The sequence below is a fragment of the Danio rerio genome, chromosome 2 (genome assembly GCF_052040795.2).
Source record: "Danio rerio strain M-AB ecotype USA chromosome 2, GRCz13ab, whole genome shotgun sequence".
Taxonomy (NCBI): domain Eukaryota; kingdom Metazoa; phylum Chordata; class Actinopteri; order Cypriniformes; family Danionidae; genus Danio; species Danio rerio.
This window is the reverse complement of record NC_141022.1, coordinates 1,827,501-1,853,688: the sequence shown is the minus strand read 5'-3', so window position 1 is coordinate 1,853,688 and position 26,188 is coordinate 1,827,501. Positions and strand designations below refer to the sequence as shown.

Below are 26,188 nucleotides of genomic sequence, written 5' to 3'. Positions count from 1 at the left end.
GCTTTTTTTTTTCTCTCCTGTTTTTTTGGCTGCTGGTGGTAGTGCAGCACAGAGTGCCACAGACTGTGGTGGATTATGGAGCCAGATCAGTCTCAACAATAATACATTTACAAATTAAAATTCATACATCAACTACACAATTTACATATATAAAGTTATATTCGTAACTTTAAAACACTATTCATAAATACACAAATCCAATTCATAAGTCCGAAACACGATTCGTAAATACACAAATCCACTTCGAAAATTTAAAACAATTTGTAAATACACAAATCCAATTTTTGAATTTAAAGCACGATCTGTAAATACACTAATCCAATTCGTAAATTCCAAACATGATTCGTCAATACACAAATCTAATTCGTATGTTCAAAACACAATTCGTAAATACACAATTCCAATTTGTAGGTTCAAAAACACGATTCTTAAATGCACAAATCCAATTCGTAAATTCAATACACGGTTCGTAAATGCACAAATCCAATTCGTAAGTTCAAATCACAGTAAAAAAATACACAAATCCAATTCGTAAATTCAAAACGCGATTCGTAAATACACAAATACACTTTGTGAGTTCAAAACACGATTCGTCAATACACAAATCCAATTCGTAAGTTCAAATCACAATAAGAAAATACACAAACCCAATTCGTAAATTCAAAACGCGATTCGTAAATACACAAATACACTTTGTGAGTTCAAAACACGATTCGTCAATACACAAATCCAATTCGTAAGTTCAAATCACAATAAGAAAATACACAAACCCAATTAGTAAATTCAAAACGCAATTCGTAAATACACAAATACACTTCGTAAGTTCAAAACACGATTCATAATTGCATAAATCCAATTAGTAAGTTCAAAACATTATTCGTAAATACACGAATCCACTTTGTGAATTTAAAACACGATTTTTAAATACACAAATCCAATTTGTAAGTTCGAAACACGCTTCGTAAATACACAAATCCAATTCGTTTTTTTGTAAATTGTGTGTTGTATTTATAAATTGTGTTTTAAATCTACAAATTGGATTTTGTAAATGTGAACTGTGATGTGCATGCATTTTCTAAACGTATTATTTCTGAGACTGATCTGGCTCCATAATGTGTGGCTGGATGAGTGCAGCGGGCCGGTCGGAGCTCTGCTGGGGGACAGATTGGCCCCCGCTGGAGGGCCGCAGGGGACTGAGACCCAGCCAAGGCCCCGGGCAGAGACGCCTTCCTGTTTGCTCACTCATACCTGACCCTGAACACCACACGCTGACATCAGTCCAGGACCAGAGACATGGCAGAGCTAATCTAACTTCATTCATGATTCATTTTATTATATTTTAGCTGTGTATTTATGCACAGGCTGTGGAAGGGTCTGAGGCCAACACCAGCTTTAGGAGCTATCCAAAAGGTATGGGGCAAGTGCAGGGTCATTACTTTTGGGTGAACTTTACCTTTAATATACAAACAGAAAATATGGGAAACATGTACCCAATATTCAGAACAAAATCACTTCTGAAATCAAAAGACTAGCATCAAAGATCTGTGTTTATCCTGATCACTTTAGCACCAAGCAACAGCTTGAACTTTTTTTTTTTGTCGAGTCTTTTCTGAAATGATGTGCTATTCAATATCAAGTATCTTTCAGCATTTATAGGAGTTCTTCCTCAGATTCAGCATGTTCTATCTTTCTTTTTCTCTCATGCTGCCTGTAATATTGCCTAAACATACTGTATATAATATTCGGGTCTGGACTCTTCATGTGTCTTCAGGCCACTTCATGTGTAGGCCACTCTGTGTCATCAGCTGATTTTAAGATTTATACCTTATTGGTAATACTACTATTACCACCACCACCACCATCACTACTACACTATTATTCCTATTATACTACTACTACTATTATTACTACTAATACTACGAGTACTATTCCTACAACTACTATTAGTATTGCTAATATTATTACTGCTTCTGCTAATACTATTACTACTACTACTACTACTAATATGACTACTACTACTACTACTACTATTATTACTACTACTACTACTATTACTATTACTATTTCTACTACTAGTACAGCAACTACTACTGCTGCTGCTGCTACTAGTACTACTAGTACTAATACTACTGCTACTACTAGTACTATTACTACTACTACTACTACTACTACTACTACTACTACTACTACTACTACTACTAATATTGACTTCGTTAGCACCAAGCAACAGCCTGAACTTTTTTTGTTGAGTATCTTTTTTTTCTTCCCCATACTGTCTATAATTTTGCCTATACATACTGTTCATAATATCCAGGTCTGGACTCTGTGCAGGCCACTTCATGACTGTCTCTGTCATCAGCTGTTTTTATACTTTAAACCTTATCGGTAATACTACTACTACCACTTCTACTACACTACTATTACTACTTAGCTACTATTACTACTACATTACTATTAGTACTACTACTATTACTACTAATATTACGACTACTACTAGTAGTACTGCTACTGTTACTACTGCTAATACCATTACTACTACTATTACAATACTATTACTACTAATATTATACTACTACTACTATTAGTCCTGTTACTATAACTAATACTACTTATTCTATTTCTAATACTACTGATACTACTAGTACTATTATTACTATAACTACTACTACTAATACTACTAATATGGACCACTTTAGCACCAAGCAGCAGCTTGAACTTATTTTGTTGGGTATCTTTTTCTCTCATTATGCCTATAATATTGCCTATACATACTATGTATATAGTATCCAGGTCTGGACTCTGTGCAGGCCACTTCATGACTGTCTCTGTCATCAGCTGTTTTTATGCTTTAAACATTATTGGTAATACTACTACTACTACTACTACTACTACTACTACCACTACTACTACACTACTATTACTACTACATTATTATTAGTACTACTACTATTACTACTAATATTACTACTTCTACTATTAGTACTGCTACTGTTACTACTGCTACTGCTAATACTATCACTACTACTACTACTACTATTACGACTACCACTACTACTACTATTAGTACTGTTACTATAACTAATACTACTTATACTATTACAAATACTACTGCTACTACTAGTACTACTATTACTATAACTACTACTACTAATACTACTAATATGGACCACTTTAGCACCAAGCAGCAGCTTGAACTTATTTTGTTGAGTATCTTTCTTTTTCTCTCATTATGCTTATAATATTGCCTATACATACTATGTATATAGTATCCAGGTCTGGACTCTGTGCAGGCCACTTCATGACTGTCTCTGTCATCAGCTGTTTTTATGCTTTAAACATTATTGGTAATACTACTACTACTACTACTACTACTACTACTACCACTACTACTACACTACTATTACTACTACATTACTATTACTACTATTACTATTACTACTAATATTACTACTACTATTAGTACTGCTACTGCTACTGCTAATACTATTACTACCACTACTACTATTACAATACTATTATTACTACTACTACTACTACTACTACTACTACTACTATTACTATTAGTTACTATTATTACTATTACTACTACTACTAATACTACTAATATGGACCACTTTAGCACCAAGCATCAGCTTGAACTTATTTTGTTGAGTATCTTTCTTTTTCTCTGATTATGCATATATAATATTGCCTATACATACTGTATATAATATTCGGGTGTGGACTCTGTGCAGGACACTTCATGATTGTCTTTGTTTTATCAGCCGTTTTTCTCTCCAAATATGATTTCATTACGTTAGCAGTGTGCTTGGTATCATTATCTTGCTGAAAAATAAAACTATTACAGATGAGGTGCCTTCTAGGAATTACATGATGGATTAAAACCTCTCTGACCTTTTCAGCATTCACAATCCCATCAGTTGAGGCAGTATTGACAACAGCTCTTGCAGAAATGCAGATCAAACCAAGACAGAATCTCCAGTATTTTTCATTCATTCTTCCATCCTAAGGAAATAAATCTGGTTGTATTTTATTAAAGAGAATGAAATGTAAATCTCATGTTAATATACCCTCACTAGAACAACCAGTGTAACACTTTTGCACAGCCCTGTATGAATGTATGCATGTACACTGTAAAAATATTTGTTAATTAATAGGTTCCTTATTTTGTGGTTCACTTTCTTTTTGTTTACGCTTGTTGTTATCTTCATAATTATCTTGCTTGGTGTGAGCGGATTCTTCATGACAGAACTGAAGGAATGCAGAAGTGTTGTGATCGATATCAGGCCTCTGCAGTGTGGATCAATGTTTCCTCACACAGTAAATCTGCAGAACTGGAGTGTCTGTCCTAGTTTTCACATCGCGATCGCTCATTTGTCTGGTCGTCCACCTGTACAGTGTGATTTCTGGGACACTGACCAACTGTCCAGGGTTTGTGGGTAAATGTGGATAGATGAAGTCCTCTGCGGTGGACAGGAGGCTGTGTGTGTCTGATCTCACTGTACGCTCTTGCATGGAATGCACTGTGATTTAAAGTGCTATGGAGCCAGATTAGTCTCAAAATACATTTACAAAATAAAATTCATATATTCACAACACAATTCGCATTTACGAAATTCAATTCCCATAATAGTCTGTGTGAAATTTAAAACACAGGTTCATTGTGAAAATCTATCCTTGTATACATTTCTAGAGAGCCTGAATTATGTAGCCAGAGGTACGAATGGCTGCATTTCGTCTTTAAATATATTTTGTCTTACTAATACTATTGGTACTACTACTACTACTACTAGTATTACTGTTACTAATACTGTTACTGTTAATATGAATATTACTATTTCCACTACTATCACTACTATTACTACTACTATTATTATTATTACTACTATTAGTACTTCTATTCTATACTAGTTGTAGTAGTAGTAGTAGTAGTAGTAGTAGTAGTAGTAGTAGTGATAGAAGTACTACTGCTACTACTACTACTACCATTGGTACTTCAATTACTACAACTACTACTATTACTACTTCTAGCATCACTACTACTACTACTACTACTACTACTACTACTATTGGTACTTCTCCTATTGCTACTACTACTACTACTTTGTCTATTACTATTACTACTGCTACTACTGATACCAATATTACTATTACTACTACTATTGGTACTTCTTCTACTATCACTACTATTACTACTACTATTAGTACTTATCTTATTACTACTACTACCACCACTACTACTACTACTACTGTTACTACTAATACCAATATTACTATTTCTACTACTACTACTACTACTATCATTACTACTACTATTAGCACTTCTATCACTACTAATAATACTACTATTATCATTAATACTACTACTATTGCTAATACTACAAATAATATTACTTTTACTATCACTTCTACTATTACTAATATTAATTCTAATTATATTACTACTGTTACTGATAACACTACAATTACTACTTCTATCACTTCTACTACTATTACTATTACTACTATTGGTGCTTCTCCTATCATTACCACTACTACTACTACCACTACTACCATTGCTACTACTACTATTACTACTACTATTGGAACTTCTCCTATTACTACTAATACTACTACTATTACTATTAACACTACTGTTACTACTATCAATATTACTATTATTACTACTATTTGTGCTTTTACTATCACTACTATTACTACTACTATTTGTACTTATCTTATTACTATTACCACTACTACTACTACTACTACTACTACTACTAATGTTACTACTAACACCAGTATTACTACTACTATTGGTTCTTCTCCTATTACTACTATTACAACTACAATTACTATTACTACTACTGTTACTACTAATACCAATATTACCATTTCTACTACTACTATCATTACTACTACTATTAGTACTTTATCAAAACTAATACTACTACTATCATTAATACTACTACTATTGCTAATACTACAAATATTAGTACTTCTACTATCACTTCTACTTTTACTAATGCTAATTCGATTGCTACTGTTACTGCTACTACAACAATTATTACTTCTAATACTATTACTACTACACTACTACTACTTATACTATTACTACTGCTAATACTATTACTATGACTACTTTTACTACTACTACAACTACTGCTATTATTACTACTACTACTACCACCACCATTGCTACTACTATTAGTACTCACAACAATAATATTAATAATAATTAGTTATTTAGTTAGTTAGTTGCTCTAAATAGCTGCAACCCTTACAGAGACTCCACAAATCCTTCATCGCTTCAACCTTGCAATCAAATGTATGTCATAAATATGGTATAAAATATATAGCAAGTGTCTTCAGTAGTTTGTTAATTTAAGATCAAACTCCTATTGCTTTTTGGCTGGATGATGTTGTTCTCAGCGGTCCGGGAATTTAGGTCAGCATGATGCAATCATGGCTGAAGAGTCAGTAACTGAAGATTAAACACTCTCGGTCCAGGCCTGTTGGAAATGATGATGGATGTAGATATAAGCAGGAGGCCTTGAGATGATCTATCAGGAGAAATAAACTCTGGTACATTCCTAGGTATCACAAGTAAGGGTTTTGAATCTGAAGGTTTTCGGTTGGATACAATTTAAGGAGATAATCTGTGGCATGGCCGAACTCTGAGGTGGCTCAAACATGTGTAAAGATGGCATGAGGCATATTTAGTTTAAATGTTATTTATTTAGTATTTATTTATGTATTTTCATGTTTATTTATTTATGTATTTATTTTTTAATTTATTTATTTATTTATTTCATTTTTCTATTTATTTTTTGTATTTTAATTTTATTTCATTTATTCTAACTTAAGTTTTATTTATTTACTTGCTTATTATATTTTTATATTTTATTTAATCTTACTTTAATTTGTTTATTTATTATATTTTAATTTTTGTATTTTTAATTTAACTTAATATTTTATTTATATTTATTTGTTTGTTTATTTATCTGCTTATTTAAATTTTTGTATTTTTTATTTAATGTCATTTAATTTACCAAAGTTTTATTTATTTATTTATTTGCTTTAATTTTATATTTTATTTAATAAATTTTTTATTTCCTATTAGTTTAATTTTTTTTCATATTTAAATGTTTGTATTCTTATTTAATTTAACTTATTTATTTATTTTTTATTATTTAATTAATAAATACATAAATACATTAAATATTGCAAATTATTATAGCAAATTATTTTATTTGCTTATTTAATTTTTTCAATATTTTTAATATTTTTATTAAATTAAATTTTTATTCTTTTTTGTTGTATTTTTAATTTAATGTCATTTAATTTAACTTTTTTAAATTTGCTATTTTATTTAATATTTTTTTAAATTTTATTTCATTTCATGAAAACTGTACAAACTAGTTGCAATGTTCATACAAATGATTATAGCATCAGTTTATTATTTATTAATGCAAATTAAAGGCTTAACTAGGGTAATTTTGTTTAACTAAGCAAGCTAGGTCAATTAGGCAAATAAGTAGTCATTAGACAACAGTGGTTTATTCTGTAACCAAATGAAAACAACAGCAAAAATGTGGCTAATAATAGTACGGAACTACGGAAAATACACTAAAGCCAATTTAGTTAATCAATTTTTCTATAGGGCATGCGTTTGGACTGTGGCGAAAACCAGAGCACCCGGAGGAAACCCACGCCAACACAGGGAGAACATGCAAACTCCACACAGAAATGCCAACTGACCAAGCCAGGACTCGAACCAGCGACCTTCTTGATGTGAGACAACAGTGCTAACCACTGAGCCACCGTGTCGCGCAGTAGTAAATAAACAAACCCTTGATAATATCAATACTTTATACAAGTTATATCACAGAGAAGCACCTTTATATCTGGGATGCAGCAAAAGCAGCTGTACTGAACTATTAAAACGCAATATTGCATTTCCAAGCACTCATTAATGTGGAGTGTTTCCAGCTGTGCAGAGCAGAACACACGGCTTGCTTTGAGAGCTGCACATGCTGCGTCCCAATTCACATACTTATACTACGTCCTAAAAAAGTGCATACTTTTGAGTGTGTAACAGAGGAGTAAGCGTTTGGGACAAACCTCTTCCTCATTAACAGATCGTTATGTTGCTTAGTTACGAGACCTGCCAATCATCCCCACACATCATCCACATTTCTTTTATGTTTAATTTCCTACCATATTGGAGATTCAGCTGTGCGTTAATCTGCCATTCACGAGTGTTTCATGCAGAGAAATCTCTTCAGGTCTTTGGGTAATTATGCATTCAGACGTTAATGTCCAAACATGTATGTTCACATTGTTACAGATGAAATATAACACAGAAAATGTGATTTAAATATTTTTCATATGGCTAGATATGAAATATTAGTCATTCAAACAATTTTACCGAAGTCTCTCTACTTGATGCTTGTTCTTGCATGACTGTTTGGGACACACTAATTGTGTTTTCGAGTACTATTTAGGACGGTAGTATGCGAATTGGGATGCAGTAACAGTGTGTATGGAGCCAGATCAGTCTCAAAAATAATACATTTTCAAAATATAATTTATACGTTCACAATTACAAAATCCATTTTGTAACTCAAAAACAAGATTTGTAAATACACAAACCCAATTTGTTAATTCAAAATACGTTTCGTAAATACACATCCATGTCGGAACTTCAAAACACGTTTCATAAATATACAAATCCATTTTGTAAATCTGAAACACGATTCATAAATTCACAAATCCATTTCGTAAATTCAAAACACAATTCGTAACTACACAAATCCATTTCGGAACTTCAAAACACGATTCATAAATACACAAATTCAATTCGTTAATTCAAAACACGATTCGCAAATACACAAACCCAATTTGTAAATTCAAAACACGTTTCGTAAATACACAAATCCATTTTGTAAATCTGAAACACGATTCAAAAATACACAATTCCAAATCCAATTTTTAAAATTGTAAAATCATACGTTCACAATTACAAAATCCATTTTGTAACTCAAAAACAAGATTTGTAAATACACAAACTCAATTTGAAAATTAAAAATGAGTTTGGTAAATACACAAATCCATTTCGGAACTTCAAAACACGATTCATAAATACACAAATCCATTTTAGAAATCTGAAACACGATTCATAAATACACATCCATTTCGTAAATTCAAAACATGATTCGTAACTACACAAATTCAATTAGTTAATTCAAAACACGATTCATAAATACACAAATCCAATTTGTAAATTCAAAATACGATTCCTAAATACACACATCCAATTCGTTAAATCAAAACACGATTTGTAAATACACATCCAATTCGTTAAATCAAAACACGATTTGGAAATTCACAAATCCATTTTGTAAATTCAAAAATATTTAGTCAATACACAAATCCAATTCGTAAATCCAAAACACGATTCGTAAATACACAAATCCAATTCGTAAATCCAAAACACGATTCGTAAATACACAAATCCAATTCGTAAATCCAAAACACGATTCATAAATGCACAAATCCATTTTGTAAATTCAAAAATAATTAATAAATACACAAATCCATTTCATTTGTCGAAAAAATTGGAGTGTTTTACTTGTGAATTCACAAATTGTGTGTTGTGTTTATGAATTGTGTTTTTAAAATCTACAAACTGGATTTTGTAAATGTGAATTGTGCTTTGCATGTATTAATTTTACTTCATATTACTTTTGAGACTGATCTGGCTCCATAGTGTATGCTTTAAAAAAATGTAATAAATAAAAATCCTGCACCAACATATATGAGCGTATGATGGAGTTTAGTCTCCAGAGAGTGGCCGGATGCTGGACGAGGAAGGTTTTGGCAGGCCAACAAAGACAGACCCTCAGCTGTAGGGTGTAGGTTTTCAGGACCAGCATCCCCTTTGGCAGGCACACAGCAGTACCCAGGAGACTCTGGCTTTTATTTACTCAGGCAGCAAGCGTCCTGCACATTTCTCGTCTGAGTGAAGGCAGGAAAAAACAAGACAAGAGAAAGAGAGAGAGCGACTAAAACATGCTTTTCTTTTGCCCTGTCTCTGATCCCATCAGTCGGTGTTCACACACTTGTTTATGAATACTAGACCATCCTGACGTTGACGTCCTGCATCTGGTTCAACTAAGAACAAGTGGATTATTTCTGATTAGCCGGAGGGTCGGCAAAATTAGAAAAATATTCATTTATTATGCCACAAAATCAAGTTTTAAGAGTGAGAATGTAGTTAAAGTCAAATCGACAGTTTACGTATAAGGACAGCGCATCTTTGACAACTTGCTTCAGCGTATTCAGACTCTGAGCTCTAGGCAGTGAGAAGCAGCTCCGCAAACACCTCCTGAATTCGGATTTATTGTGCTGTAAAGCGCAAAACTAGTTAAACTTGTGTATAGACCTACACTAGCAAATGATCATGCTATAACTGAGATAATCAACTATCCCGTCGTGTGGTCTTTTGTCGCCACATTGTGCAATAAACATTAAATTATCCATTGAACCGTCTGAATAATGTGCAGGTTAGTGTATACTCCATCAGCTGTTTCTGTCAGCTTTGCGTTTTTGACTGTTTGGTGCCATCTAGTGTCTGAATAATGCGCAGGTTAGTGTATACTCCATCAGCTGTTTCTGTCAGCTTTGTGTTTTTGACTGTTTGGCGCCATCTAGTGTCTGAATAATGCGCAGGTTAGTGTATACTCCATCAGCTGTTTTCATTTCTGTTAGCTTTGTGTTTTTGACTGTTTGTCTCCATCTAGTGTCTGAATAATGCGCAAGTTAGTGTATACTCCATCAGCTGTTTCTGTCAGCTTTGTGTTTTTGACTGTTTGTCTCCATCTAGTGTCTGAATAATGCGCAAGTTAGTGTATACTCCATCAGCTGTTTCTGTCAGCTTTGTGTTTTTGACTGTTTGGCGCCATCTAGTGTCTGAATAATGCACAGGTTAGTGTATACTCCATCAGCTGTTTCTGTCAGCTTTGCGCTTTTGACTGTTTGGCGCCATCTAGTGTCTGAATAATGCGCAGGTTAGTGTATACTCCATCAGCTGTTTCTGTCAGCTTTGTGTTTTTGACTGTTTGGCGCCATCTAGTGTCTGAATAATGCGCAGGTTAGTGTATACTCCATCAGCTGTTTCTGTCAGCTTTGCGTTTTTGACTGTTTGGCGCCATCTAGTGTCTGATTAATGCACAGGTTAGTGTATACTCCATCAGCTGTTTTAGTTTCTGTCAGTTTTGCATTTAAGAATTAATAAATTAATACAGCTCAGTAAGACGTTTAGTGTCTAATGTAAAGTACATAAAGTATATTCCAGGAGGTTGTTATCGCAGAATAAACCTTTCAGTCTTATACAACAGTGTTTTGCTTTAAGAATGGGCCACCAATAAACATATCAGGCTTTATTCTGTGATAACAACAGTCTTTATTGATGTAATGCAAATAAGTAGGATTGACCAAGCTGACCAGCACTTTAATTAAAACACATCATAAATGTTGTGCAGTATGCACCATCTTTATTTTACTAACTCACTGCATGATGAAAGTTAAGCCATCTAGTGGATGGTAATTAAATTTTCAACCAAACAGGATCATAGCATTTCGGCAACGTATCAATATGAGCATCCATTTATCAACATTGTATTGCCATGCAAAATAACTCGCAAAACTATGCTGTATCAATATTTTCCCCCAGCCCTAGTTAACACTTTTGCATTCTTCATTCATTTATTTCTGCATGTTCCGATCCGTGCAGTCCACAGAATGTGTACCTTGGACTGAACTGCGTAAAAGCGGTGTGTTTAGAGGAACAGCGGGTCAACCTGTATTGTTATCTGTTTCCTGAAGATAGTCTGTCATGGGTTAAGTGCTCATAAATGCATGCTATCCTGGCGTAAAAACAATGGAAGAGACATGAATATGTGAGTAGGCTGCTTGAAGACACCTCATAAATCCTAGCCGTTTCCTCTTGTTTTTCCTTTCTCCAGGAAAGGGGAAAGGCAGTTCTTTGCTTGGCTCTTCACTCCGACTTAAATAAGGATGTGGAAAATATTACCCAGGTTTTGGTTTGAACAACTAGTTGGATTTAAAGGGATAGTTCACCCAAATATGAAAATTCTGCCCTCTTTTGACTTGTTCCAAACATGTTAAATGCAAAAGAAGATATTTTGAAGAATGTCGAACACTAACTATTGGCTTCCATTGCATTTGTTTTTTCTACTATGGATGTCAATGGTGAATGGTTTCCAACATTCAGAATATCTTCTTTTGTATTCCTAAAAAGTCAAGGGTGAGTAAATGATGACCGACTTTTCATTATTGGGTGAACTACAGTATGTCCCTTATGCATTAACAGACACTAAGGATAACCCTTAGACTAGTCTAACGAACAAATAATAAACAGCAAGCAACCAAGCAAGCAAACAGAAGCAACTATCAGCTTTTGTTTTGTTAAACTGTAGTCTTCCAAATGCAGAATTCAGTGTACGCTTGAACGCTTGAGTTCATGACTCTTAAGTAAAATATTGTGATTACACAATGTCCAGCATTTTGAGACCTTATTTATTTATTTGTAACACAGCAGCTATTTTAAAGTGGTTATTTGTTTGCTGTGACAGACACCTGGGAGCAAGTTCCTCACTGTGAAATATCAACACCAGACAATGTAATAATGGGAACACAACTCCCACCAGGTCATTTCAAGACTTTAAATGCATCATAATATTGGGCTCTATTGTAACAATCTAGGTGCAAAGTCTAAAGCTCATTGTGCAAAAGCATTAAGGGTCTGTCTGAATCCACTTTTGCTACTTTAAGGAGGGTTAAATATGCCGTGCGCCCTGGCGCATGGTCTAACAGGGCTGTGCTTACTCATTTAATGAGTTCTGGTTGTGTTTTGAGTATAACGTGCATTAAACCAATCAGTTTTATCTCCCATTCCCTTTAAGAGTCAGTTGTGTCGCACCATGGCGCATTTGCTTTTTGCCGGACTTTGTAAGTGTAAAAACGGAACGCTTCAAAAGTCGTAACAATGAGGATGACGACTATATTTATTTACTTATTGCCAGGGCCATTTTATATCCAGGACGGTATTTAGCCGTACCATATGGGTGTTTCATAACATCTCATTTCTACAAGGAGGGTCACTATCCCAACACTCAACCCCCTAACCTGGACGACATACACACACACACACACTACAGAGTATATAGTTTACCAATTTCCTTATAGCTCATGTGTTTGGACTGTGGGGGAAACCGGAGCACCTGGAGGAAACCCACGCCAACAATGGGAGAACATGCAAACTCCACACAGAAATGCCAACTGACCCAGCTGGGGCTCAAACCTGTGACCTTCTTGCTGTGAGGCGACATCGCTGCCTACTGTGCCACCATGCCGCCCCTATTCTTATGATTTAATAAATATTAAATATATATTTTCCCAGTACTGGGTTGCAGCTGGAGGGGCATCCGCTGCCTAAAAAAAAATGTGCGGCCATAGGTGGCGTTTCAGGGCGATGCAGTAGGTAGTGCTGTCTCCTATCAGCAAGAAGGTCACTGGTTCAAGCCTCGGCTAGGTCAGTTGGTATTTCTGTGTGGAGTTTGCAAGTTCTCCCTGTGTTTGCGTGGGTTTCCTCCGGGTGCTCCGGTTTCCCCCACAGTCCAAAGACATGTTACAGGTGAATTGGGTAGGCTAAATTGTATGTAGTGTATGAGGGAGTGTGTATGGAATTTTCCCAGAGATGGGTTGCAGCTGGAAGGGCATCCACTGTGTAAAACGTGCTGGATAAGTTGGCGGTTCATTCCGCTGTGGCAACCTCGGATTAATAAAGGGACCTAGTCAAAAAGAAAATGAATGAATGATTGAATAAGTTGGCACTTCATTCCACTGTGGCAACCTCTGATAAATAAACCAAGCCATAGGAAAACTAATGAATAAAATTTATTTAAAATAAAAATTAAATAAATAGCAAGCCAAAATAATCACCATACCTTGATAACAGAACTAATTTAAAAAAATAGTATGTTTTAATATAGACAAACATGTTGTATATACAGAACACTAGAAAGCTAACCTATTCTGTCTTGTCTTGTTTTGACAGATGGAACCGATATAGAAGATGATCCATCCTGCTCCTGGCCTGCCTCCTCTCCATCTAGTAAAGACCACACATCTCCAGGCCACGTCGATGACTATGAATACGGTGAAGATGAAGGTGGAGCCGGCCTTCCATACCCATGCCAGTTTTGTGCAAAATCCTTCAGTCGCCTGAGTTTCCTAAAGTGCCACGAGCAGAGTCACCGAGATAAACTTCCCTTCAGCTGCACATACTGCAGTCGCCTGTTCAAGCACAAGCGCAGCCGCGACCGACACATAAAACTCCACACCGGCGACAAAAAGTACCACTGTGGAGACTGCGATTCTGCTTTCTCACGCAGCGATCATCTAAAGATCCATATGAAAACGCACTCCGCAAACAAGCCCCATAAATGCCCGGTGTGCCGCAGGGGGTTCTTGTCCACCAATTCACTCCACGGACACATGCAAGTGCACGAACGTGGGAAGGATGCGGCGAATACAAGATCCCCTCAAGAATGGAGGTTAAAAGAGACACGCAAATGCAGCCGCTGCGAAGAAGGCTTCGATATGCCCGAGGAGTTGCAGAAACACATTGCAGAAAGCCATCCAGAATGCTCTTCTCCTGTACTAGGGAGTCTAGAACCTGGTCTGCAATGCATTTACTGTCACGAGCCATTTAGCAATGAGGGAATGCTCCTAAGCCACATTGATCAGGTGCATGGGAGGGATAGGAAGAGTCACGTGTGTACCGTGTGCTCCGAGCACTTTACCACGGTAGAGAAGCTGTACGCTCACATGGATATTCACCAACTCCCAGAGTCCAGCAATAGCCCTTCTGTGTTGCCCATAGGGTATACTTCTGTGTCGAGCACTACTCCAGACTCTAATCTTTCTGTTGACAGTTCGACTATGGCGGAGACGGCTTCTATAGTGCCCAAGACACGTGGGAGAAGAAAGAGGGCCGCCCATAACGACATGTATAGGCGATCTGCCAAACAGCCGAAAATTGAATATAGCTGCATTTACTGCAGCAAGCAAGTCTTCTCAAGTCTTGGCGTCCTGCAGATTCATCTGAAGACAAAGCACCCTGACAAGCCGGAGCAGGCTCACACCTGCCAATTTTGTCTGGAGATACTTCCATCTCTTTGCAATTTAAACGAACACCTGAAACAGATCCACAACGCAGAGGATCCCTCTGGAGTACTTGCTAATTTGTCTGAAGGTCTGCTGCAGTGCAATTTCTGCCCAGAGTTGCTCGGAGATCTCAATGCGCTGCAGGAGCACATTCGGTGCTCGCATGGCTTTCCTAATCCAGTAGCCAAAGAAAGCAATGCGTTCTTTTGCCCCAAGTGCTTTATGGGATTCTTGACTGAGGCCACGCTTGAAGAACACGTCCGGCAGACTCATTGTGACTCTGGAAGCATGCAGTTCGACTCTCCGCTTGCAGTCACTCCGAAAGATCCCGTCGTGGAGATCTACTCCTGCTCGTACTGCACCAACTCCCCCATTTTTAACACCGTCCTGAAGCTTAACAAGCACATTAAGGAGAACCACAAGAACATCCCCCTTGCTCTGAACTACATCAACAATGGAAGAAGGTCCTTACGAGTCCTCAGCCCCTCATCTCCATTATCCGTGGAACAGGGATCTCTGTTCAAACACAATAGCTCTTCTTTATGTTCAAGTGAGTTCATTTGCAACCAATGTGGCGCTAAGTACACCAGCTTAGACCTTTTCCAGACACACCTCAAGACCCATCTTGATGGTGTGGTGCCACAGCTCACATGTCCCCAGTGCAAGAAGGACTTTCCCAACCAAGAGTCTCTGCTGAAGCACGTGGCTGCTCATTTCACCGTAATGTCCACGTATTACATCTGTGAGAGTTGCGACAAACAGTTCACATCCGTGGATGACTTGCAGAATCACCTTCTGGACATGCACACCTTTGTGTTTTTCCGCTGTACCCTCTGCCAGGAGGTGTTCGACTCTAAAGTGTCAACCCAACTCCATCTTGCTGTAAAGCACAGTAATGAGAGGAAGGTGTACCGCTGTACTTCATGCACCTGGGATTTCAAACATGAGGCTGACCTTCAGATGCATGTCAAACATAGTCACCTTGAAAATCAGGGCTGCTCACATCGTTGCATCTTTTGTGGGGAGTCTTTCGGCACAGAAGTTGAGCTGCAGTGTCATATCACTACTCATAGCAAGAAGTATAATTGCCACTTTTGCTGCAAAGCCTTCAATGCGGTTTATCTGCTAGAGCGCCACCTTCGAGATAAGCATTGTGTGTTTGAGGGAAAAGCCCAGAACTGCAGCACCAATGGATCCACGTCAGGTAGTGGGGATTCAGTCGCCAAGGAGGAGGGAGACTTTCAGGGATTTCTGACCAACAGCCATGGAGGAACTGGTGTTGGTGAATCCCACAACAGTCGGGATGGCAGCGAGGAAGACTTTGATAGCTCGGAGGTCATGTATAGCTGTGACATCTGTGGTGCGTCCTATACCATGGAGTCCCTCCTAACCAATCACCAACTTCGTGATCACAACATTCGACCGGGAGAGAGTGCAATTCACAAGAGAAAGGCAGACATGATCAAGGGAAACCACAAATGCAATGTCTGCTCCAGGACCTTCTTTTCCGAGGGAGGACTTCGGGAGCACATGCAAACGCACTTAGGGCCTGTCAAACACTACATGTGTCCTATTTGTGGAGAACGCTTTCCTTCATTACTTACTCTAACAGAACACAAGGTCACTCACAGCAAAAGCCTGGATACTGGAAGCTGCCGCATCTGCAAGTTGCCTCTGCAGAGCGAGGAAGACTTCCTTGAGCATTGTCAGATGCATCCGGATTTGCGCAATTCCTTGACTGGTTTCCGTTGCGTGGTCTGCATGCAGACGGTCACCTCAACCCTCGAACTCAAGATCCACGGCACCTTTCACATGCAGAAGACTGGATCTGCAAATCAGCCCACTGCATGCACACCACAACTCCAGAGCAGTCAGAAAGTCGTCAAATGTGCGGCGTGTCTCAAAGAGTTCCACTCTAAGCACGACTTGGTGAAACTCGACATTAACGGTTTGACATACGGCCTGTGCGCGCTGTGTGTCACTGCTGTCGGTAACAAGAACTCAAGTCTAAATGGAGGGAAGCAGTTGCATCAAGGGGCTCAAACGTCAATGGGTCTTGCATTTGGATGGCCCCAAGGGGAGAGCCTTAGCCCTGGTCCTATGAAAAAAAAGACTGGTTCTTCTTCATCATCGTCGTCATCAGCATCACCCTCGATTTCTAAGACCCGCTGTTCCAGCTGCAATGTTAAATTTGAGTCGGAGGCGGAGCTTCAAGCTCACCTGCAGACGGTGCACAGAGACCAAACACCTGAGGCAGCCCAGTTAAGGACTCCTGAAGGCTCCCCTATGTCCCGTGTTAGCCCCACACAAAGTGATGAGGTAAGGTTGCCTTGCAGTAGACCTACACTTTCATAAAGGGGATTATGTACAGATTATATATTCAGTAGATCATGTACAGAGGTAGATAATAAGACCTCTGCGTAAAGTGCCGAAATTTGCTCGTCCTTATCATATAGTGGATATCAGCGTATTTCATTCATTAAGATGATCAGAAAGGCTCTGAAAGTGTGCGTCCATGACCAAAATGCGATCTCTGGTGGATAGTAGCAGACTCTGAAATGAGATGCAGATTCAGAGTCTCACATGAGGAGGTTATTAATTAGCGAATAATATAAATATTACGAGCATAACATTAGGTGAGCAGGTTACATTGTAACCCTGTGTCCTAACAACACGCTACATGAGGAGACACGCAGTGATGAGCATCTGGGCTGTTTGCACCAGACGAAACTTGACGGAAATGTAAACACAGCCATTCAGAAGCACAGAATAGTGCACTCACTGCACTCCAGCACAATGGGAAGCTTTATAATCTAATGAACACATATTAAAGCTCTTTAACGTGATTAAGTGTAGATGCCGAATCACTGATATGTGTTGGCTTGCACTGAGTCTCAGTTCTGAAGCTCAATCTCACACAGTTTATTTTATTTTGCAGATCTGAGCTGAACTATCTGCTGCTGCTTTCAGTAGTACGGCAATAGATGTGATGTGAAATGGCATTCAGACTCACATTATTAGCATTTAACACTGAATAAAGCACATGAGCTGCACCTGAGCGGATCATTGTTTTCTGTTGTTCAGCTGCAAGAAATATAGCTGTTTCTAAAAATCAATTCGAGGTGTTGGCTAAAACAAAAAAATTATTTTCAATATGGAGAATATTCCTTCTATCACGTGCCAATGCTTTTAAAAAGAACATGATTTAAATCGTCTTTTTCAGACTCGCTCCTGTTGATCAGTCTGCCAACCTGCACTCGCATTTGTTTTGATCCAGGAATGCAATACCTAGTTCAACCACTGGGTGTCAAATTTACATACTGCACCTTTAATGCTGCGTTCACACCAGACGCGTAACGCGCGTCAAGCGCGAGTGATTTACATGTTAAGTCAATGCAAACGCGCTAATAGACATCCTGCGGTGCGATACATGCGAATAGCGCGGCGCGAATGACGCAAATTGCGTGAATGGCGCAGGGCGAATTGAACGTTTTGCGAGTTTAACGCGCTTAACAAGCGTTTCGCGCGAATCTCTCGAATTCGAAAATCTGAACTTCAGAGTACATTCGCGCCGCGTTAACCAATCAGAAGCTTGCTCTTGTGGGGGCGTGATTGTGACGTAGAAACTGTTGTCGGTGTTCCGAGGGAAATCCTCCAGCCTTCACCGACAACAAGTCATCAAACTGGGCTCGGCTCAGTCAGAAGCACCGCTGAAAGCCTCCATCATCCAGGTTAAGTTTCTGGAGGAGTCTATGAGCTCACAGAGCTGGATGCACCTCTGAAAGGATGTAGTGGACTCAGACACGAGCCTAAACGTGTCGACGCTGTTTTTCAGTCTTCATAAAGCACATAAACACTGTTATTTTCTTCATAAAATCCATATTAGCCATTTAGCTATGAAGCTAGAGTCACCGGGCAGACAGAAGCCCTGCCCATCACGCGAATCCGGGTCTGTTCTGAAGTGAATTTGACACGCGAATGAAGCGGGGTTTGACGCGCGAATGAAGCGAGTAAACTCAAATGTTCACGCAGCTATTTACTTGCAAATAGCGCGATTTATCCGCGCGTTCCGCGTCTGGTGTGAACACAGCATAATAGTGATCATTATTGTTTGTAACATGTTTTGTGGTGGAGGATTGTGTGTTGATTAAAATCCTTGCCCAACTGTTCTGTTTAATGTTTATTTTTTCTTGTTTTCAGAAGAAGACATACCAGTGCATCAAGTGTCAGATGGTCTTCTACAGTAAATGGGAAATTCAGGTGCACGTGGCCAATCATATGCTAGGTAAGACTGCTTTCGCTGGATATGAAACAGATCTCTGAATATACTTCAGCGTTCGTTTTGGGCGATGCTCTTTAATGCAACTCGTTAGTTTCGTGTTCTTCTTTGGTTCTGATTAATTCGCATTTACCACATTTTATTGCATATGCAATCAAGCAAAAAAGGTTTCAGAGCAGACTTGTTAACGTTAAAGTTTTGCGTTTGAGGGTTTTGCTTTAAAGAACGTCTCCGTGTGAACGTCACGAGTTAAACGGATCTTACATGGCGATCTTCTTTAATCATTGCTCGTATTCTATTCCTGTTTTGAGGGCTCTTTGAGGCTTGAGATTCTGTTATAATATGTCAACATTTCAATTGGTTGTGCTCAAACACACAGTCTTTAATAAAGTAAGTGCAAGTCTTGCTGGTAATTTCCTCATTTTCAGCTTGTGCCAAATGAAAGGCTTGATTTAAGGGGCTTTAAATACCAATTCCCCTGCAAAATGGCTCAGTTTCTCCTGGTAATGTCCATCTGTGTAGATGAGGTGAAGCAGGGGCCGCGGGGTCATCTGCGCTCAGCTGTCAGTGTTATTAGTGAATGTAACGGAGCAGGCGCTGTTCTCTTCAGGGTGTTGTTTCTGGGCTCATGTCCTGCTTTATTGCCATCAATAGCTCGGTATTTAAAAAAAAAAAAAGTAGGGGACAGTGTTAAACATGAGCTCAAAAGCCTCGTAACCTGGCCTTGTGCTTTGTAAATATATAAAGCTATGCTTTGTGATTCAATTCACAGTCATTAATATTGCTCATTTCCACTGAGACATCTTTTGGGAAGCAATCAGACCTTGCATTGAAAGGTAAAGAGGTGTGAACCGAATGGAAGGCACTGATTTTGACCACAGGAGCCATCATATGCCTGTAAACAGAATCCAAATTCAGAATTAAGTGCATTGCCCATATAGGGTCTCTATCATACACTGGTGTAATACGGCACGAGACGTGTTTGGCGTGATTTGTTGCTATTTTCAGACCAGCGCAGCAGTAATTTTCATGTTTTGCTTTACGTTGTTTAAATACTAAATCCATTTGCACCACTTTGTGGACTCATGTGTGTGCTGGTCTATAAAGGAGGTGTGTTAAGGCGCATTGTTGGAGTGTTGATATTTTGAGGAGCTGATATACACCGCACTATTGACCAACTATAAGCTGCACTAAAGTCCAGCAGAGCGCGTTAGTTATGCACCTTAAACACTTTGACACTGGTTATAGCACACAGGATGATCAGCAACACACACATATCTTTACAGATGAAAACAATTAAAGGATTAAAATGATCCAGACATGATGATTTTCTCCATTAATATAAACAGCACTGCCTCCATGCCTTCTTCACCTCGGGGGGCTTTTTCAGTTTATTGATGTCGATCTGCATCTGTACAATGTGATTATTATCAGCAGTATTATTGATTATCTGCAGTTTTATGATAAACACAAGTGTAGATGTGTCCAGCTGTGGGGTTTTGGAGACGTCTGCATCAGCATATGTGGATAAGAACAGGACGTGTGTTTGATATAACTCAGTTTTCTGATCACACTTCATTATTATTGTTCATTTATTCCTCTGCTGGAGATCAGAACTGAATTTAGAAACAGTTTTGATGCAGATCTTTGGGCTTAACAAACTAAATTAAATATGTGGGCTGATGGATGTGTTCATGGATGTTTCCTCACTCCACTAAAATAAAGAATTAAAGTAAAGGAGTAAAGTAAAGAGGCTGAATGGAGGAGGCTCGTTCTTTATCCTCGCACTGCAGATGCTCTGTTCAACTGTTTTCTAACTGTCTATCAGAGTCTCGTCTCTCATTCCCTTTAAGAGTCAGTTGTGTCACTCCATGGTACATTTGCTATTTACACGGCGACTTTGTAAGTGTAAAAACTGAACGCTTCACTAGAGAAAACAGTTAAACAGCATCTGCAGCGTGAGGATAAAGAACGAGCATCCTCCATTCAGCCTCTTTACTTTACTCCTTTACTTTGGTGGAGTGAGGAAACGGTGGAAACTCACTCCACTGAACACATCCATCAGCCCACATATTTAATCTCCTTTGATTTGATTTGTGTCTAAACTATTTATAAATTCAGTTCTGATCTCCAGCAAAGGAATAAATGAACAATAATAATGAAGTGTGATCAGAAAACTGAGTTATATCAAACACACGTCCTGTTCTTATCCACATATGCTGATGCAGACGTCTCCAAAACCCCACAGCTGGACACATCTACACTTGTGTTTATTATAAATCTGCAGATAATCAATAATACTGCTGATAATAATCACACTATACAGATGCAGATCGGCATCAATAAACTGAAAAAGCCCCCCGAGGTGAAGAAGGCATGGAGGCAGTGCTGTTTATACTGATGGAGAAAATCATCATGTCTGGATCATTTTAATTGTTTTCATCTGTAAAGATATGTGTGTGTTGCTGATCATCCTGTGTGTATTCAGCAGTGTGTGAGTGTTTGGACTTGCATAGGTGCATAACTAACACACTCTGCTGGACTTTAGAGCAGCGTTTAGTTGGTCAATGGTGCGGTGTATTTCAGCCCCTCAAAATAGCCACGTTCCAACAATGCGCCTTAACACACCTCCTTTATAGACCAGCACACAGATGAGTCCACAGAGTGACACAAATGGATTTACTATTTAAACAACGTGAAGCAAAACGTAAAAATGACTGCTGCGCTGGTCTAAAAGTAGCAACAAATCATGCCAAACACATCTCGCGCCTTAATGCGCCGGGTGTATGATAGGAGCCCTAGTATGCAAGGTTTTTGTGCATGACAAATCTATAGCATAGGAACACATGAACATTTTGGTCATCAGAGTGCAAAGCCTGTACTGTTGTATGTCGTATGACTAAAGATGTCCTAAATCTACTCAAAGGCAATCAATTGTGTCTTTTAAAAATCCACTTAAAATGTTGACCACTGTCGAACAGCTCTGCATGACCCGTCCCCCACCTCCGTCTGAAGCCGATAACATTTCATTTGTCACCACAACACGAATTTCGAAACAGGAAATATGAGGTAAACTGAAATAGGGCACATCTCCATCATCTTCCAAAGCATCTCTTTTTTTTGCCAAGTTGGTGGGCCACCTTCTCAAGGACGGTCACACATGGGCGTCCCGCACACGGTGTGAGCTGGTGGCGTCTGATTGGCTGATTTTAGTGGCTCAGAAAGCTCATCAGGGGGGGGGGTTGAATGGCCCGGGCAGCCCATCCAGAGGAGGGCGGGTGAGTTTTGTGGCAGAGAGCAGTTGGTGGAGGCTTGGAGCAATGAAAAACACACACATTTGTTGTCCAGCAGGCCACTCTGTGTGAGGCGGCGCTGTGGGCTGACGTCCTGCTGGAAGGAGAGAGAGGAGAAAAGCTTGTGCTTTAAAGAAGAGGAATGAAAAGTGCATCTTACCGTCCTTTAATGCAGTGGCAGGTCGTGTTAGATGGATCACTTCAGTTTAAATGGATTAAGTAGATCAATGCTTGTTTTATCTAAAGGAAAAATATGTGCATTTCTAAAGTGGATTCCATCTCAATTTGTTGCGGGGAAGTCAGTTAAATGTTAAACATATTGCATTTATATATATATTTTTCCAACACAGACTCATTGGAAATATGAGATGATGTTTCATTTTTGTGAAACATATTTAAACATACGTTTAACTGCAGTTTGTAGGTGAAACGAACACTGGGGGGCAGTACGACGACATCAACTTTTGTTCCTTTTCACACTAATGATACCTACAGGGACATATTATTGGCGAATACAGGATTATTTTCATGCAGTTCTTTGCTCAACACCAAATATACACCACTAAACATCTTAACGCGGTCTATGATAAGTTATGAACACATTTGCATTCCCTATCTATCTCCATATGGACAATTTTGTGGCATTTGCTCGTAGCTCACTTTGTATGGTGTTGTGTGGTGCAGAGCACCAGAGTCTGGTGAAGCGCGCTTCCATAAAAGAGAGAAAAGCAATGTAAAATCAAGGTAAACTATGTGTTCGCAGTGCACTTTTCTCTTCCGTCTGCTTTTGAAAACACTATTGGTTGGGTTTAGCGAAGAGTTTAGCTCAGTGTTTCGCTAGTTGATCTGTTCGAAAAGCTCCGTCTTCTCCTGGACGTCTACAAGAAGGACATGTATCCGAAACATACAACAAAACACACCCTTAGTAATGTATTTCAGATTCGCACAAAAGGTTATTATAGTTAACGAAAACAAACAAAAATAGAACACTAGAACTGAAAAAACAATTTTATTAACTGAAATAAGTGAAGTTTAACTTTAAACTAATTTCGAGAGGAGCACATGCTCATGATATACCCAACTGGCCCACATTAGCTAACCATCCTCAAATCAAAGGATCCCAAGTCACTATATACATCCTCATTTCCTTTCTACAACCATCTTCGTCTGGAAGAAACCCCCCTTCTTCCACCTTTTTCTAGAATGGGCGGCACGGTGGCCCAGTGACTAGCACTTTTGCCTCACAGCAAGAATACCAATGCCATCTGGTCCTTGCTGGGTATCTGATATCCCATTGTTGTAGTTTTACAAACAGACTAGATGATATTGTGAGGAACAATACCCAGTAAAGTCAGTCAAGTTATCAAACTGCTTCCTGGTGTTCTATTTCTAGAGAACACTATAGGGCTCTATTTTGACGGTCCATGAGCAAAGCACAGGGCGCAAACGCTTTCAGGTGTCAGAATGCATTTTTGTTAATTTAAGGATGGGAAATCCACTTTGCACTGTGGTGCATGGTCTAAAAGGGTTGAGTTTATTTTCTTAATGAGTTATTGGTGTGTTTTGAGAATAAACCAATCAGAGTCTCATCTCCCATTCCCTTTAAGAGCCAGCTGCGTCTCGCCAAGAGCGCATTCACTATTTACAGGACGCAAAGTCTAAGTGGAAAAACTGAGCAGTTCACAAGCAAACAGTTTATTAACAGAACACAGTTAAACAGAGCATCTACTGCGTGAGAATGAGAGATAATGGATCTACTTTCACTTTCGCTCTTGGATAGGGAAACCTTTACACACAGACATCAATTAGTCTCTAAATAAATACTTTTGTTTGTTAAGCGCAAATATTTGTTTTAAAACTATTTATAAATTCAGTTTTAATTTCCAGCAAACGAATAAATGAACAATAATAATGAAGCGTGCTCAAAAACCTGAGTTATATCCTAAAACACATGCTGCGCCCCATATGGTCTAAAACCTGACAGGTGGACAAATCTAAGCTTGTTTTTAATAAAACAAATATAAATATGGATATAATAAATAATACTGCTAATAATAATAACATTATACAAAAGCAAATTGTTATGAATGAACTGAAAAAGCCTCCCGAGATGAAGAAGACATAAAAGCAGTGATTTTTCATATTTATGTCGGCTAGAAAATAATATGTTTTGTAATATTTTAATCCTTTATATTTATATCCTATATCTATTCTTATTATATCCTATATATATCCTTAATATTTACATTTTTTCATATGTAAAGATATTTGCCTATTGCTCTCTTGTGTGTATTAAGCAGTGTGTAAGCGAGGCGCAGCTCTGCGCTGGAGATTAGACCGGGTTAGTTTTGGTCTAATGGAAAATCTATTTTATTTTCTCAAAATAGCGACGCGCCAGCGGTCCACCTCACAACGCCTTCCCTTTTACACCAGAACGCCTATGGACGCACATATGAGCGCAAATGCAGTTGCTATTTAAAGAGCGTAGCGCAACGCCTCAAAACCAAGTAAAACAAGTATTGCGCCGCGCCTTGCGCCACATTGCGCCGGGTGTATGATTGGGCCCAATCTGTCAAACCCTTTGCTCAGGAAAACGCACTTGGTTGGGACAGAATACATTAATTTTGCGTTGAAATATATTGACTATACACACTCGTCAGTGTGTTCAGAATGAGTATGCAGCAGCTGGGACAGATTCTGCTGATGTTTTAGGGGTCTGTGTGTGTTTAAGGCATCCTGGGGCTCGGCTCAGTTTGGTTTCTCCTGTTTTTCTTATTGCGTTGGCCCCCCGGGGCCTGCAGGAGAACAGGAGGCTGATTACTGAGCAGTCATTGAAGTTCTCCATGATGGCCTGCAGTTGTGGAATGTTCCAGAGTCTCCTAATCAGATTCAGGTGCTTCAGACCTGGATGCCAGATCTTTCCTCTACTCCCACACCGTGCTTTATAACTGTCCCTCCCAGAAGAGCTGAACTCCATCTCAATACCCCATGGAGCTTGATATTCAGAATCACCATATTGCTTACTGAAGCAGTAATCTTCATTATGATTGTATTTATGCTAATGCCAGAGAGCAAAAAAAAGAGGCTTTTTTACAGTATGTGCATGCATAGATCTCTGACAGCGTGATGGAGTGGCTGCAGAAAACAATTATTTCTGTTTCAATTCCGTGCTTCTGTTTTATTGTGTTATTTAGGCTCAAACTCACTTCACTGTAATCTTCTTTTTCATATGAGCTATTTTAATTTAAAAAAGGTCATTTACAGTAGGTGAAGTCAACATTATGTCTTCATTTTTTGTTTTTTTGTTTTTGCAAGGTAGGAATTCTTTTTTCATACTTATTTAGGCCTCATTATGGATACGTACCCCTGTCTACATTTCTGG

The 26,188-nt window shown here is 38.5% G+C and overlaps 1 protein-coding gene and 1 long non-coding RNA gene across 5 annotated transcripts in view; one reads left to right on the top strand and one right to left on the bottom strand.

Annotated features, from left to right (window-relative positions):
- Nucleotides 1-26,188, top strand: part of LOC108180213 (zinc finger protein 521) — a 128,471-nt gene that overhangs the window by 43,049 nt on the left and 59,234 nt on the right. For 2 of the 4 annotated variants that reach the window (XM_087240222.1, XM_087240220.1), the window contains exons 3-4: nt 14,123-17,553; nt 19,438-19,519. In XM_087240222.1, coding sequence (XP_087096348.1) covers nt 14,479-17,553; nt 19,438-19,519 — 3,157 coding nt within the window. In that variant the 5' untranslated portion in view covers nt 14,123-14,478. Of the gene's footprint in view, nt 1-14,122; nt 17,554-19,434; nt 19,520-26,188 lie in introns of all 4 variants that reach the window. The other 2 variants (XM_087240221.1, XM_087240219.1) reach the window with 1 other exon arrangement.
- LOC147836979 (uncharacterized) lies at nt 1,559-4,559 on the bottom strand. Its single transcript, XR_015479258.1, has 4 exons — nt 3,352-4,559; nt 2,869-3,156; nt 2,238-2,558; nt 1,559-1,585 (listed from the first exon to the last, which is right to left on the bottom strand). It is a non-coding gene; the product is annotated as an uncharacterized LOC147836979 (long non-coding RNA).